Raw genomic sequence first — 15,568 nt, 5'->3', positions numbered from 1 at the left:
GTATTTACTGTACTTGTAGGGGTCATTGTGGACATTAAAAGTGGAACTGACAAAGCCCACTGGGTTCCTCAAAACAAAGCAACTTGTATTTTATTTGTCCTTCTAAGCACTGCCGTGACTTCACCTCCGCCCACGCACTCTGAGATCCCCCGTTCACTCCGGCATGACAGGTGAACTCCCCACTTTTTCACAGAGCGAAACTCTGACTGGGAGTCTGCATGAGTGTGTTGAGTTCATGGGGATGGAAGAGAGAGAATGGGGAAGGTGTGTGTGTTTGTGGGTGTGTGTGTGTGTGTGTGTGTGTGTATGTGTGTGTGTGTGTGTGTGTTAGTGTGTGTTTGTGTGAGTGTGTTGTGTGATACACTCATTCTTTGGTGTTGCTGTTATTTCAAGATTGGTGGTGCGTGTGTGGTTGTAGTGCCTCATGCATGTCACATGACAACAGCAGATTGCTGCATGTGTGCATTTGTGCGTTTGTGCGTGTGTGTGTGTGTGTGTGTGTGTGTGTGTGTGTGTGTGTGTGTGTGTGTGTGTGTGTGTGTGTAGTACCTGCTCTTTGATCATGAGCTGGTGGCTCTCCATCATAAGCTCAAACTTGTCCCACTTGGCCCTGAGGGAGCTGATGGAGTCCAGACCTCCCCCGGCCACAGCACGCAGCAGACGGTTCTTCTCTTCCGCCTCTTGGAACTGGGGCAGGATCTGCACACACACGCGCACACACACACACACACAAACACACACACACACACACACACACACACACACACACACACACACACACACACACACACACACACACACACACATCCATCCATCCACCCATCCAACAGACAACAAACATATGAAGGATCTGATCTACAGCATTGATCTCAATCTTTCAATTCAACATGTAGAAATAATAACACTGTGAAGGTATAAGTGCAATTCAGAAAACTCAACAAAACTAATGTTATTGTTCTTTAGCAAATCATACAGATACAATGCTCCAACACTGACACAGGCTGTGTGTAGGAATTGCACAATAATCCACACCTCTGGTTTCTTGGCCTGCAACTCGCCGTGTTTGACGTTGGCCTCTCCGATCTCCTCGATGTTCTCTGGACGCACAGACAGGGTCTCCATGGCCTGGGCCACAAACATCTCAATGTTCTGAGTGTGACCTGCAGGAATGAACCAGCAGATCAGAGAGAGCACTAACAGAGAAGACAGGTGTGCACTGGAAGTTTTCCTATGATCTTAGCCTTTCCTTTATCTTGTAGCCTGTTTCTTCACATTGCTTTACATTCTACTGCTGCTATTTACAGGGTCTTCCTATTTTCACTGCACTAGTTGTATTCTATGTGTTGTTGTATCTATCTCTTTACCATCATTTTTACTTAATTCTAAATCTCTGATGTTTTATTTATTGTTTTGTTTGTTTGTTTGTTTGCATTATTATTATTTTTTTAATTATTTTATTATTGTGTTAAGTGCTCCAAATGTAAAGCAGGTTGAGCTGCATTCTGTGTATGAAAGGTGCTACACAAATAAAGCTTATTATCATTATTATGATACTGCATATGAGATAGAGCCTTTGGGTGTGGTTCTGCACCAGGGTCCTTCACATTCATATATCTCAACATGGCCTGTGCGTCCTGTATTGCATAATATCCACATCACTGACTCAGTGCGGTTACATGTGCAGAACTATCTGATTAAAAGCACCAATCGGAGTATTAGCCCCGTTTACACTGTGGGTCATCTGCCCAGGAACTTAAGCCCAGGAACTTTGGCCTAGGCTGCAAGCACCAGGGCTGGAGTTCCTGCTGGGTTTACACTTATCATGGGCCATTTTACCAACTGTCAAAATTCATACATAAATTAATCAAGACAAGACACTGCGCAACATTCCGCCGTAACCACCTAACCGTAGCAACATGGTGTTTGATCTGTGGCCCTGGCAGTTGAGCAGGGCTTGTTACTATGGCATTAGTTTCAGGTTTGGCCCTGTTTAAAGGTTGTATCTGTGAAGGTGGGGTAACGTCACTTCTGTTGACGTTCAAACAAAACAGAGAGCTAGCTCGCTTCTCCCTCCCGTGCAATCGAAACTCTCCTAAACGCGCATCTCGTCGGTTATTGGTTGGAACACAACACTTGTTGTTAGCAATTGTTTTTGTGTGCAGATCTCAGAGCCTAGGCTGCCTACAGAGAGGCGTTTTTTTGACGGCCTGCTTATGGCTTATGGCTTATGACATCTAGCGGAATATTTGGAAAGATTAGATGAATGCGATCATTTATGTTTGGGCCTTTTTTGGGCCTGCAATCGCTGATACACTCTTTAAGCCTAACCCAGGAGGACGGTATAAACCCCTCTTGGTCCAGGAACTGAGTTCAAGCACCGGGTTTGGCCCCTAGTATACGGGGCTATTATCAGAATTTGGAATACTCCAGTTTACATGAGTTTTGATCATTCTAACAAGAGATTCTGTTCTGCTACAATGAAAAGCTCTTTTCCACAACAATGTAAGGAAAATTACAAACTCCATCTGTAATCACAGTATTTAGATACATGACAGATTTAATCAGATTGAAATCAAATGACATTTGATTAGTGACATTTTTAATAGGAGTAAAGAATTTAATCGGAGTGAAATCTAATTGTTTGTTTGCATGTAACCGCACTCAGTGTGGACTGGGCAAGTGTTTTGGTCTAGTGGTCATAGAGGCATGACTGAGCCATGATAACAGCCTTTCTGGGTCACCTTGTATGGACTTCCTCAGAGACGCCAAGAGGGCGTCAAACAGCCTCTGGATCAGGTCATCGATGGCTGCCTTGACTGGTTCACAGTTGACGGTGACGCAGTCCACCTTCTCCATGCTGCGCAGTCACGACAGGAGAGCAATGCAAAGTCATTAGACAAGAGGTCAACATGGTACAGCACAGAGAGCATGCCTGGACACATCATTAGAGAACCTTCCAGAGAAATCCCCAAAATCAATACAAACAGAGGCTGACAGGTTTACTGCAGATAAGTGTGTGAATGTATGTGTGTGTGTGTGTGTGTGTGTGTGTGTGTGTGTGTGTGTGTGTGTGTGTGTGTGTGTGTGTGTGTGTGTGTGTGTGTGTGTGTGTGTTTGCCATCAGGTGCGCGGAAGCCGATGTGCCTGTGTTTGATTTAAGGGTTATTGAGCTCTTGACGGGCGGGCCACTGTGACAGATGGTGTCTGTGAGACAGAGAGGGAGAGTTAGAGAGAGAGAGAGAGAGAGAGAGAGAGAGAGAGAGAGAGAGAGAGAGAAGCCAAGGGAGAAGCACTAAGGAGACGGGCCGCTCCTCCTCCCCCACGCCCACGGAGCCCTGACCCACAGTGTGAGGTGGAGGGGTGTGACTCCAGCGGCTAACAAGACAGCTGTCAGACCATTACACTACAGCTGCTGCATCAATGGGCCACTACTGGGGAGGAGGATGACTCAGGAACAGGCAAGGCTGCCACTATAACTTACAGTAGGTCCAGAAAGTTAAGTTAGGTCTAGCGGAAGTGTAAATTTATACAATCTGGGCAAAACAACATTGCATGCTTAAAGCAACACCAAAGAACTTTTCATCTGTCGCACGCACTATTTGTTTATCCAGCACCGGCTTTGCAAATAACAATGTCCACAGACAAGGTAGAATAAGTTGCATGATGTTATGAAAGTACGATGTATTGCGACATCAGATGCAAGTCAAATTTGTAGTTTCTCATGTCTCATTCCATCGAACTACAGATCCGCTACCCGATGCAGCAAACTTACATAGTGCGGTAATAGCCGATAGAGGGCCGCGAAGCGAATGCAGAAAGTGCCGTTCACCCTGTTACGAGTTGATGAACCACTGAAACGATTTTGGAAACATTATTTTAAGGTACAAAAAACTCTTTGGTGTTGCTTTAAGGTGACTTAGGTGCCATATGGACAACTCAAAACTTTGGGGTCCACTAGAGCCAGATTGAGAAACCCTGAATGAGCAGATAACTACAATACAATGTAACATTGCATGTACTATGTTTATTTAGATATATTTTGGCTTTACAAATCAGGTATAACAATTCACTCAGATGAGTATTTCATCACAATGTGAAGCATTGCATGTATTATATTACTGTGTGTGAAATGGACTATTAGCATCGCTATACACACTGAGATCATTATGGAAGTGTATTCCACACATCAACATGGTTGCGCGACTACCTTGGCAAGCGCTCTGACTCTTTGCCTTTGGCCTTGAGGGCTTTGAAGTTCCTCTCCCAGTCCTGGACATTGTGGAGGTGCTTTACCACCAGGGCTTCCATATCTACCTGACCCAACACCACCCAGTCCTGCAGACAAAACACACACACACACACACACACACACACACACACACACACACACACACACACACACACACACACACACACACACACACACACACACACACACACACACACACACACACACACACACACACACATATATTAACATATATCACTGAGGGAGCTTCCAGCTGGGCATCAGGCTGCCAGTTCCTCCCCCTTAGAGAAGGTAGAGCCATTGTGTTTTGTTTCGTTGGACCACACTGTTTCCTGTTTCTGCTCCTGAGCAGACCATGGAGTTGACACTTTATTCATCAGTCGGTACCTTATGATTCTGCCCAGAAGCAGAAGCTGTGGTCTAGCGGACCCTGATACTGCGTGGGAGACAGAAAGCAGAAGTGTTATATGTGCGGGGACACGAGCGGGGGCCTCCCCCTGACGAAAAAGAAAGTGAGACCCATGCGTCACACAATCAGCTCGCTGACTGCCTGCAGCCAAAGAGGGAACTCTGCTTGAGGGAGTTTCAGGCACACTCATCAATCGCTGACTAAAACACATAGGTCAGGTCACTGAAACCATAACTTTGCCATTGGCCGTGTTTTTTGTTCCAAGTGGATGCAGTGCTGCCCAATTTCCAGCAGAGTGTAGGCAATGGTAAGGGATCAGACACATCATCACATCCTCTGCATCACAGCTGGCTGCAGAACTGATACCATAATAACTGTAATTTACTCAGTTTCCATTATTGGCAATGATACCAAAGATTATGGAACTGTTGGCAATACTACAAAACAAATTGGTAAAAAGGGGATACAACACAAACTGAGTATACATTGTCAGACAGGAAACCGGTTAATACTACTTAATGCTAGTTAGCCTTAGCACATATAATAACATTTACAAGAATTCAGACTGTTTGAATTTTCTGCAGGGGTGAGTGTGGAGTAAGGAGACTGACCCTGAACTTGTCCTGCACTTGGATCAGGCGGCTGAAGAGGTCCTCGGCCTTGCCAAAGATGGTGAGGAAGCCGCTGGCATTGCGGTCGATCATGACGCCGAAGATGGGCTCCTCGCCAACCTCACTCACACCCTTGAACTGGTTGGGGATGGAGATGAAGCGCTTCATCTCACGGAAGTACTTGGCCCGCACCTCCTCAAACGGGGGTCTGAACTGAAGCCGGCCCTGTCTGACCCACACACAGACACAAGGGGACGCCAGTTAGGTTAGGACTGGACAATGAGTGCTAAAACGTCTTAGGCCAGATGGCTACAACACCCCACTAATGTGTTGTGAGGTGTGCTATGGCACTTGCATTGTCAAACACTAAAACACAATTTTTGCTGAGAATGAACTAAGAAATATCTCCATATATGAACTATAGAAATGAGACACTGAAGAAATCTATTAAAGAAGGTTGTATGTATCTCTTATCTTTGTTTTGCTGTGCACAACCATGGAATTAAAATATATGGAGATATATCACACTGTCGTACACTGTAAGAAATTACATAATAGTTCTCACTTGAAGGTGAGGTCAATGCAGATCTCGGGCAGGTTCTTGTTGAGGGCCTCCAGGCCCACCTGGTACTGGTGTTCCAAGGCCTTGTAGAGCTGGTGATTCCAGTGCTGACGCCAGGCCTTCATATCACCTGACCTGAAGCCCTGAGGGAGACACAGGAGGAACCACCGATCCTCAGCATCAACTGGACATGGGCACTTTATCACACTGACTTTGGAGAGCCTGAACATCAGCAACTGGAGCCAGAGATGGGAACAATATGTGCAGCAGCCTGACCAGAGGTTTGGTCTCTGTCATGAGTTCTATACTCTATTTTTCTATTTCCTCTGAGCAACATGGGTTTGGTTAAGGCCACATCTATCCAGCAGGAAGCAGGGCTTTGAACCAGAATGTTTTGCCAATTGGTTCGTTCTGAACAGAAACAGTATTTTAACGTTTCCGGTTTTGGTTCCCACCCTAAAATTGACGTTCCCGAACCGGTGTACCGGTTAGAACAAAAAAATATTGTTCCTGAACCGGTTAATAACGTTCCATTACAGCTGTCGGACAAAAATATATGTATGCAAACTGGCTATTAATAGTCACAAAATTGTCTTTTAGATTCTATCCTACAGCAATCCTCTATCCTCTAGCCTTTAGCCTGAATAATTTCCTGGTCAAACCAAAAATGCTGTCATATATACAGTATATTTTTGGTGGATACTGTAATATTGGATTCTTGGATGCCTTCCCATTGTCTAAATGCCAAAATGAAGACTATTACGTTTTTTCCTAATAAATTAAAGCTGTAGCCTTAACGTTAATGCTAGTTTTTTCCAACAATGTTCGTCACGGCCAAGTAAAAAGAGAAAACAGGTGAAATTAAATCAATGAGATTTGGAGACTTAATAGGCCTTTTGATTGCCTGCTAGTGGCAAGCTCTGTCTGTCTGCACTCTCCATGCATTCATTGAATAACAGGAGGTGAGCCTCACCGTTTCATTGAGACACAAACCATCCCAGGAACAAAAAAAGAACAGGTATTAACCGGTTACCACTATTTAAAAAAAAAACGCTTCTGTTCCGGAACATAAAATCATAAAGTTTCCGGTTTCGTTTTTGTTCCTACAGTAGCAAAGTGGTAAAAGTTTCTGGTTTTCGTTTTCGTTCCATGAGCTGGTTCAAAGCCTTGGTGAGAAGTCATGTGCAGGGACTAGTGAATGACTAAATCATCCCTATGGAGAAACTCAAAACAGCTTCTCTGCCCCTGCTCCAGCCAGACCTGTGACTCCAGAGTGGCAAATCCAGTCCTCAGCTCCTGTAGTCCGTCCTTCCAGCGCTGCTGAAGCCTCAGCAGGTCCACATTCATCAGGGTCACCACCTAACAGAGAAGAGAAAAGTCACCACATGGTTCATTTAGAGACTGTCAAAACGCTATTTTTTCAAAATGTTTGTCAAAACGCTATCAAAACATGTAGCGAAGTATTGTAGGATGGAAATCTTTTTAGTTGATTTAGCAATGTGATTTTCATGTATATCTCAACAAAATAGAGCAATTTCATGTTCTCTACTAAAAATAGAACAACATTTCCAACTGAAAGTGGTGATAAAGAATTACGGTAGCAAATGTTAGTTTGGGCCCCTTGGGAGTTGTAGGTTCAATCCCTGGCTGCCCCCATTGTGACCTTTAGAAAGGCACTTAACCTTAAGTTGCTCTGGGGAGACTGACCCTAGTAATAATTGACGTAAGTAGTTGCTTTGGATATTAGTGTCAGGTAAATGATTAAGTAAGTAAGCAAGAACCTTCTCTGTGAAATCGGTGTGCCACTTCCTGAGCCTGCGGTTTTCCGTAGAGAGCCGTTCGGCTGCTGATTGCAGCTTCCCGATATACACTTCCAGCTCCTTGGGATTGTCCCAGGTGATCTGAAGCTTCCCTGCAGATTCCCGTGAATTGGATCTCGGATTTTGCTAAAAAAGGAGGAACAAAAGGCCTCACAAGTGTGAACATGCACTAGAACTAAACACAAGAACCTCTGCACAAAAAAACAACTAATATTACTGTATCAAATCTTCTTCCATCTACATCAAATTAACAACTGAAATGTTGTGACATTGTTTTGCATGTCACCCAAACGTGGTGGGCCTCACTTTGATGACTTGCTCAAAGGCAAGGGCGTAGCTGAGCATCATGGGCTTCTGGGAGGGGATCATCTGCTGGTCAATGGTGTTATAGAAATGAGCCACCTAGACACACATGCAGACTATTAGACCATCACCATTACGTTTCAACCACCAAATCACATCATGTCTGCAGGCATCTTTGCCTAAAAGAAATCAGCCACTGAGGTAGTATACAATCCAAACACTGGGTTGTCATTGACAATGTATAGTAACACTGACGTCTAGTAACACTGACAAGAAACTTCCATGAATGACTCATCATACATATGGTTTGACTAGCAAGTAAAAAGTACAGTCAAGAACACTTTTTAATGAATGATTCGTAACATAGTAATTTCAGCATTTCACTTTCATTCACAGGTGAAGATACATGCCTTTGTATGTGTGACTTGTGGCATAATATTTGAGGCTTGCTGCTATTTTGACATTTCCTAGTTCCTCATTTCTGTCTCTGTTTATGTCAAGGTGCACCTGGTCTCTAGGTCTGAACATTACACTACAACTCTTAAACATGTGTGGTAATGCCATTCGATTTCAGCCCAGAGCAGAAAGTAGATGTGAATGAATGAAATGAAATGAAATGAAATGAAATGAAATGAAAAGCACACTATAAAAATCAGTAAAGTTCATTACTCCAATGAAAAAATGCGTTTTGCCAAGATAGACACTGAGTGGATGAAATAAGCATGTGTTTGTATGAAAATGAAAAAATAAAAAATACAATAAAAATGTCTTTCTGAGTGGACCATTTTAGTGTCACTTCAATGGACATTTGAACATCCAGAAATAAATGCATCAGTGATTGGTTACATAATTACAAGATATATTCTTTAAAAAAATAGCACTTGAGTCTATTTTTTCAGAAGCGATACAAACAATAAGCTTATTCTACAGGATGTTAGTGTTTATGTGTTTCTCTGCCTTCAAGGGGAGAAAAAACTCTGTATGACTTGCCTGTTTGAGAATGATGGCTTGTCTGTAGAACTTGTCTGCGGTGTTGGCGGCCTGCAGGATCTTGGCTGGGATTGGGAAGCCCAGAGCGGACAGCTGCCGGACCTCTCGCAGCAGCGTAACCAGCCGGTCCGAGTACTGGATCTTCAGCTTCCCATCCAGGTGGTCCAGCTCCATCACACGGTTACTGGCCTGCAGGCTGCACACACACACACTAAATAATAAGTAACTCGTGGGAATAATACAGGCAAAATATCACTTGCAATCTTTTCTGTTGTCATTTGTTGGGGCACAATCTGTCACCATTTGTCACACAGTTGACAAATTGTATGTGACAAGGTTGGTCATCCACCCAGGGATGTCCAATTCAGCTCAGATTAGCATCAACTGATGAGGCTCAGACTGTAGCCCAGAGCAACAGTCAACAGGTTAGGTGCCTGCCAGAAGAATCAGGTCATTTATGCTTATTCAGTGTTTGCTACTGGCTTGTGGAAAACGGATAGCATATTCATAAATAATAAAACAAACGTTTCTGAACATTTCTGAACATTCAGAAAAAAATCTAAATAGATTATTTTTTGATTACCTAGAACCTAACCAAATCAACATATAAACATGTTAACACAAACAAAATAACTGGATCATATCTTTAAAAGACAATGCAAGACAAAAGCAATTAGGCCTATATTTACTCATTTGATTACCTAATTCCAGACTTTGGGTCAGAGAGACTGGACAGGATGTCTCTGGACCAGTCCTCAAACTGGTCCTGCTCATAAGTCCGCAGCTGCTCCTGCAGGTCATCGGAGAAGCGGACGAAGGAGCGGTACCCTGACAGGTCCGAGAGAAGGGCCTCTGAGATCTTAATGCAGTCCTCCACCTGAACCAGAACCACAGCCAGAAAGTCAGCCATCACTACAAGCATTGCCCTCAGCCATATACATGTTTAAAGATTCACATAAGTTGTGAAGAACACCCATCACTGAAATGATCATTACATTTTTCACATCAAATCAAATCATGCTGCTGTTGTAAACTGCTCCATGTAGTACCTCCATCACTGATATATTCTTACAGGAGCTGAGTGTAGCATGAGGGGCCAGTTGAGAGTGACTGATGATCATTTGCCATTTATCTGACGTCCACTTTTATTTCAGTTATATCCACTTTTATTTCAGTTCTTGTGGATCTGACCTCCCCACAACTACCTAGGCAGCAGTAGTGGCCATTTCTATGCATTTTGACCATTTCAAAAGCACTTGTGGAAGTATCACCATCAGTGAGTGAACGCACCTTGAGCACAAGCTGCCGGACCCACACTATGTTGTTCACGACTTCCGGAAGGTTCCTTCCTGCCAGAGGGCCTGACTTCTCTCCTGGGGCACCATGACAACGGCTTTCAAAGTCAGTGCGCAAGCCTGAGGGAAGCCACAGCAGTTCACTATTTATATCCTGAAAGGCTCTCGCCTAGTAGAGCATTTGTATAGAACCACTGTACCAGGTTCTCACTGTGCCTGGTACTCAGAAGGCCAATGTGGCATTGTAATGCATTGATTCATGTATGATATTTATTTGAATGTAGTCTTTTACCACAGCATTGTATTTTCTCAGTAGTGTTTTCTTGTTGCAATGCCCATATTACTGCATGCAGTTAATAAATACCAGTCATTGATAAAATACTCATTAGGAGAGTATAATCACCAAAAAAAAAAGAATCCCCACCTTTGACATAGTCCAGAAGTTTAGCCAGGAGGGTCTCTCTCTCGGACTGCAGCTCTTTACTGATGGCAGGCCTCTTGATGAGCTCTTTGTGTTTCTGGAAGGCCTGAAGCAGCTGAAACACCCACAAAACAAGTCATTAATACACAGTGTAACAAAATTTCCTCGTTAAAGTCTCATTTAACTCAGCACAATTCACAAGCCAGTCATCTGACAAGGCATCTCTTTGTGTTCAAAGCATCTGACCTATGAACTCTCACCTGCATCTGTTACAGAATGCAAATAGTGCTTTACCTTGGATTTGCATTTATTCTGTATACATTTATTTGTGTGTACTTCAGTGCGAGGAGGACGCTGAAAGCCTGAGGATACACTGCCTGTGCTATGAGAGGGTGTTGCACCTGTTGGGGACTGTCTTGCACATCGCCGAGGCAGGCCTTCAGTTTGCTGGCGATCTCGTGTTCAGCAGGGGCGATGGCCCTCTCAAACTGGGCAACAGCTGCTGTCCACAGGGGCTGCAGCACAGGACACAAGTCACGTTTCACACTCCTTCATCACCGCATTGCATACTAAATGTGTTCTCGTTTTCACACAGGTTAAACAGGCACACAAGGTGACAAACCTCTGTGTAAGGGTTGTAGTGCAGTGGGTTGAGGCCAGAGAAGGGTTCAAACACGCGGGAGGCAGATACAGCCTGCTGATTCCCCGCTGGCAAGAGGCGCTGAAGCTTCTCGTGAACTGTTCGGATCATCACCACCTACAGGGTTTATATCAGATCATGGGTATGTTTATATCAGATCATGGGTATGTTTATATCAGATCATGGGTATGTGTATATCAGATCATGGGTATGTTTATATCAGATCATGGGTATGTGTATATCAGATCATGGGTATGTGTATATCAGATCATGGGTATGTGTATATCAGATCATGGGTATGTGTATATCAGATCATGGGTATGTGTATATCAGATCATGGGTATGTGTATATCAGATCATGGGTATGTGTATATCAGATCATGGGTATGTTTATATCAGATCATGGGTATGTGTATATCAGATCATGGGTATGTGTATATCAGATCATGGGTATGTGTATATCAGATCATGGGTATGTTTATATCAGATCATGGGTATGTGTATATCAGATCATGGGTATGTTTATATCAGATCATGGGTATGTTTATATCAGATCATGGGTATGTGTATATCAGATCATGGGTATGTTTATATCAGATCATGGGTATGTTTATATCAGATCATGGGTATGTTTATATCAGATCATGGGTATGTTTATATCAGATCATGGGTATGTTTATATCAGATCATGGGTATGTTTATATCAGATCATGGGTATGTTTATATCAGATCATGGGTATGTTTATATCAGATCATGGGTATGTTTATATCAGATCATGGGTATGTTTATATCAGATCATGGGTATGTGTATATCAGATCATGGGTATGTGTATATCAGATCATGGGTATGTTTATATCAGATCATGGGTATGTTTATATCAGATCATGGGTATGTTTATATCAGATCATGGGTATGTTTATATCAGATCATGGGTATGTGTATATCAGATCATGGGTATGTTTATATCAGATCATGGGTATGTGTATATCAGATCATGGGTATGTGTATATCAGATCATGGGTATGTTTATATCAGATCATGGGTATGTTTATATCAGATCATGGGTATGTGTATATCAGATCATGGGTATGTTTATATCAGATCATGGGTATGTGTATATCAGATCATGGGTATGTTTATATCAGATCATGGGTATGTTTATATCAGATCATGGGTATGTTTATATCAGATCATGGGTATGTTTATATCAGATCATGGGTATGTTTATATCAGATCATGGGTATGTTTATATCAGATCATGGGTATGTTTATATCAGATCATGGGTATGTTTATATCAGATCATGGGTATGTGTATATCAGATCATGGGTATGTGTATATCAGATCATGGGTATGTGTATATCAGATCATGGGTATGTGTAGCCCCTGAATGACAATTCACTAAGCCTAATAAATAAACAAATGATGAACACGTAGCTCTCTCATATAAAAGGAGTATCTAACAAACACTGCTGTCTCTTTGCTCTACTGGACATATTTCTAATATATCTAATTACACACCAAACACGATAATTACACAGTGATTGACAGGTGCCACTCACTTCCTCGAGCCGATGAGCGAGACAGCTGAGGCTCTGGGGCCGGTGTTTGTCCCCCTTCCAAGGGTGGGGGGAGTAGCGCTTCCACACATGTCCAGTCAGGTGCTCACAGGTGCTGGCCCACTGCTCACACACAGCCATGCCTGCTCTCACACTCTCCCTCACGGACAGGAAGGGGTCCTCCCACAGCTTCAGAGAGCTCAGCTTCCTCTGGACGTACCTGCCCAGAGCACCACCTACGAGAACACATAGAGACATCTACACACCACGCTACAGGTCCGGTGCATATGATCCAAAAGTAATTTTGTTTTAAAATATGAATTGCTTAAAAAACATAATACTGCTACTTTGGTGCTGTATAAATTGTGCACTGTCCCTTTAAGAACAGTTCACGTTTAGTTCTCAATGATCTTCTGCCAGCTCCGCTCCCTATGGCTAGTGCTGTAGGCCTACCTATGGCTGTGCCCTCTCACAGTTTATAAATGGTCAGTAGTGGGAACTACTGTTGCGTTCATGATTTCCTTTTAAAAGTTTCTTATCAGAAGGAGATATCAATACTCAACAATGACAAGTCAGCTGGAACCTGCCGCTCTCTCGTGAGCGCTCACACGTTCCCAATTAAATGAAGGAGCATAACGTTCAAGTTAGATATGCTGCAAAGGAGATAACAAAGAGTAGGCCTATCATCTATGTAACATGATGTTTTGAAATTGCCACTGTAAACGTTCTCTAAGAAGAGTGAAAAGCTGTTTGCAGTAAAGCTAACCAACGTCGTCTCTATCGCAGGAAAAAAATAGCGAGCAGCCTGATAGCCAAATGAAATGCTTGGCGGGCCGGATTAAAGTGCTTGGCGGGCCGGATCCAGCCCGCGGGCCGCAGTTTGCCCACCTCTGCCTTAGATGAACGTAGCTCAACCAACAATGACAACTTTGGTTAGGCACAACTAAATGTTTAGGGGTATGCAACTGCTACTGTGAGTGAATTGGGATACTACACACTTATCTAAGGTCCTGGTTATTCTACAAAACCTCTGAGCAAGTCTAACAATTTCAAATAACCATGGCATCATTAACAGAATGATTTCCACATAGTGCAACAGTAATGTAGCACATGCTAATGGCAGTCACAAGGCCAGTGATATCACAGGTCAGAATGAAACTAAACTGCACCTATGACATCCATGAGCCTCTGCATGCGTGTCTCAGGGTAAGGCGCATGATCGCCCTGCTTCCAAACGTCATCCACTGTGTCTCGGGTCAAGTCCACCAGCTCCATTGCATCTGGTAGAGCCACGCTGTCAAGGTTATTGTAGTCCTGTCACCACAACAAAACAAAAACATTCCACAAAACAAGGAAGTATGTGGTTTGCCAGTAATACAGCTGAAGCCATTATAATATTACAGGTGAATATGCAAAAATGTACCGCATGGTGATGGACCAAAAATGCTTATACTGTAGGTTTATATACCTTTTCAATGGGTTTGAAGAGCTCTACGAAATTAGCTGCTCGATCACGGGCGCTTGCCCTCTCTGCTGACTGACCGACGTCAGCCCAGTATTGAAATTCATCTCCAGGGATCAGGATACCTGTGGTGTAAAGCATAATGACAATATTTGAACCTAGCCAACCCATAAACAGACACCCAGCCAACCCAGCAACCAAGCAACCCAACAACAAACTGGAACTGTCAGGAATTTTCCAACACCTACCCAGAACATCTTCCTCTTTTGCACTCTGTTTCCCAGAGTTCGATGGGTTCGACTGCCTGACCACAGAGCCCAAGCCTGACTCAAGGTCACTCAGGAGACTCTGAAGTTTGGGATCAAATGATTTGCTCCACTTCTCATCCTTCAAAGAGAGAGTGAAAGAGAGTTCAATGGAGAACAAGATCTTAAAATCTCTCAAAGCCTTCCTCATATTCAGAGCTGTATGTGGTGAATCACATTTTACCCTGTGCAGCACATACCTTGAGAAGTACTGGCGCAAACACCTGTCGCACTGTTTGGTACAGTGTGCTGATGGGGGATTCTAGCATGGAGGACACAAGCACATTTTGGTGCAGGTTTTCCTCTGTGATCACAGAAGGACGTAGCTTGAAGAATACCAGAACTTTCTCATTGCTGTCACCGGATTCAATCTACAATAAATCAAATAAACATCAGCACATATGACACACACACACAACAACACAACATCAGCCACATTCATATTATGCAAGGCCACCAGAGAGGATTTTGTGTTCACGTACTTACCCTATTTGACAGTTGCAAGTCTTTTCCATTTTTGATTATTGCTAATACAAACTCATTGCCATCATCTAAGAAATTGTCGAGCTCCCGACCGCCTGACAGAGCGGATGAGGGTTTTAATCCAAAGTAGTTCGCAGTTGTAGTGAGGATGAATCTTTTGCGAATGTCCTCTGAGTCGTGAGGCATCTTTCACACCTAATAACAACACAATAAACCAATAACAAAAACGTTATCCTTTCACTGCAAAAAATATGACTACTGACTGAAGTTAGGTTGTAACGTTAGCACCATACTTCAACATTTCTCTGAGGTTGTCTACAGTATAAGCCATAACCAAAAGGCAGCTGTTATGAAGTACCGTTATTTGAATAACGTCACATTGGGTACAGCTAGAATTAACAAATAATTTATTTATACATAAATAGTCATTAATATGACAATGCCATAGCTAACAGACG

At 43.1% G+C, this 15,568-nt stretch overlaps 1 protein-coding gene across 1 annotated transcript in view; it reads right to left on the bottom strand.

Moving 5' to 3' along the window:
• dync2h1 (dynein cytoplasmic 2 heavy chain 1) overlaps positions 1-15,296 on the bottom strand; it is a 190,928-nt gene extending 175,632 nt beyond the window's left edge. The window contains exons 1-21 of the mRNA XM_076282346.1: positions 15,114-15,296; positions 14,828-14,998; positions 14,571-14,709; positions 14,329-14,447; positions 14,030-14,174; positions 12,864-13,096; positions 11,283-11,417; positions 11,062-11,175; positions 10,664-10,775; positions 10,235-10,359; positions 9,646-9,821; positions 8,945-9,140; positions 7,958-8,053; positions 7,613-7,777; positions 7,092-7,190; positions 5,835-5,974; positions 5,270-5,498; positions 4,208-4,335; positions 2,742-2,857; positions 1,033-1,160; positions 550-699 (exon numbers count right to left, since the gene is read on the bottom strand). Coding sequence (XP_076138461.1) covers positions 550-699; positions 1,033-1,160; positions 2,742-2,857; positions 4,208-4,335; positions 5,270-5,498; positions 5,835-5,974; positions 7,092-7,190; positions 7,613-7,777; positions 7,958-8,053; positions 8,945-9,140; positions 9,646-9,821; positions 10,235-10,359; positions 10,664-10,775; positions 11,062-11,175; positions 11,283-11,417; positions 12,864-13,096; positions 14,030-14,174; positions 14,329-14,447; positions 14,571-14,709; positions 14,828-14,998; positions 15,114-15,296 — 3,099 coding nt within the window. The remainder of the gene's footprint in view (positions 1-549; positions 700-1,032; positions 1,161-2,741; positions 2,858-4,207; positions 4,336-5,269; positions 5,499-5,834; positions 5,975-7,091; positions 7,191-7,612; positions 7,778-7,957; positions 8,054-8,944; positions 9,141-9,645; positions 9,822-10,234; positions 10,360-10,663; positions 10,776-11,061; positions 11,176-11,282; positions 11,418-12,863; positions 13,097-14,029; positions 14,175-14,328; positions 14,448-14,570; positions 14,710-14,827; positions 14,999-15,113) is intronic.
• Positions 15,297-15,568: the final 272 nt, after the last annotated feature.

Source organism: Alosa pseudoharengus, unplaced genomic scaffold, assembly GCF_046254945.1.
Source record: "Alosa pseudoharengus isolate Yale_2024_CS ecotype anadromous, Long Island Sound unplaced genomic scaffold, YU_APseudo_1.1 YU_APseudo_1.1_scf_13, whole genome shotgun sequence".
Classification (NCBI taxonomy): domain Eukaryota; kingdom Metazoa; phylum Chordata; class Actinopteri; order Clupeiformes; family Clupeidae; genus Alosa; species Alosa pseudoharengus.
Note: the sequence above shows the minus strand (reverse complement) of the source record. Positions and strands in the feature narration are given on the sequence as shown.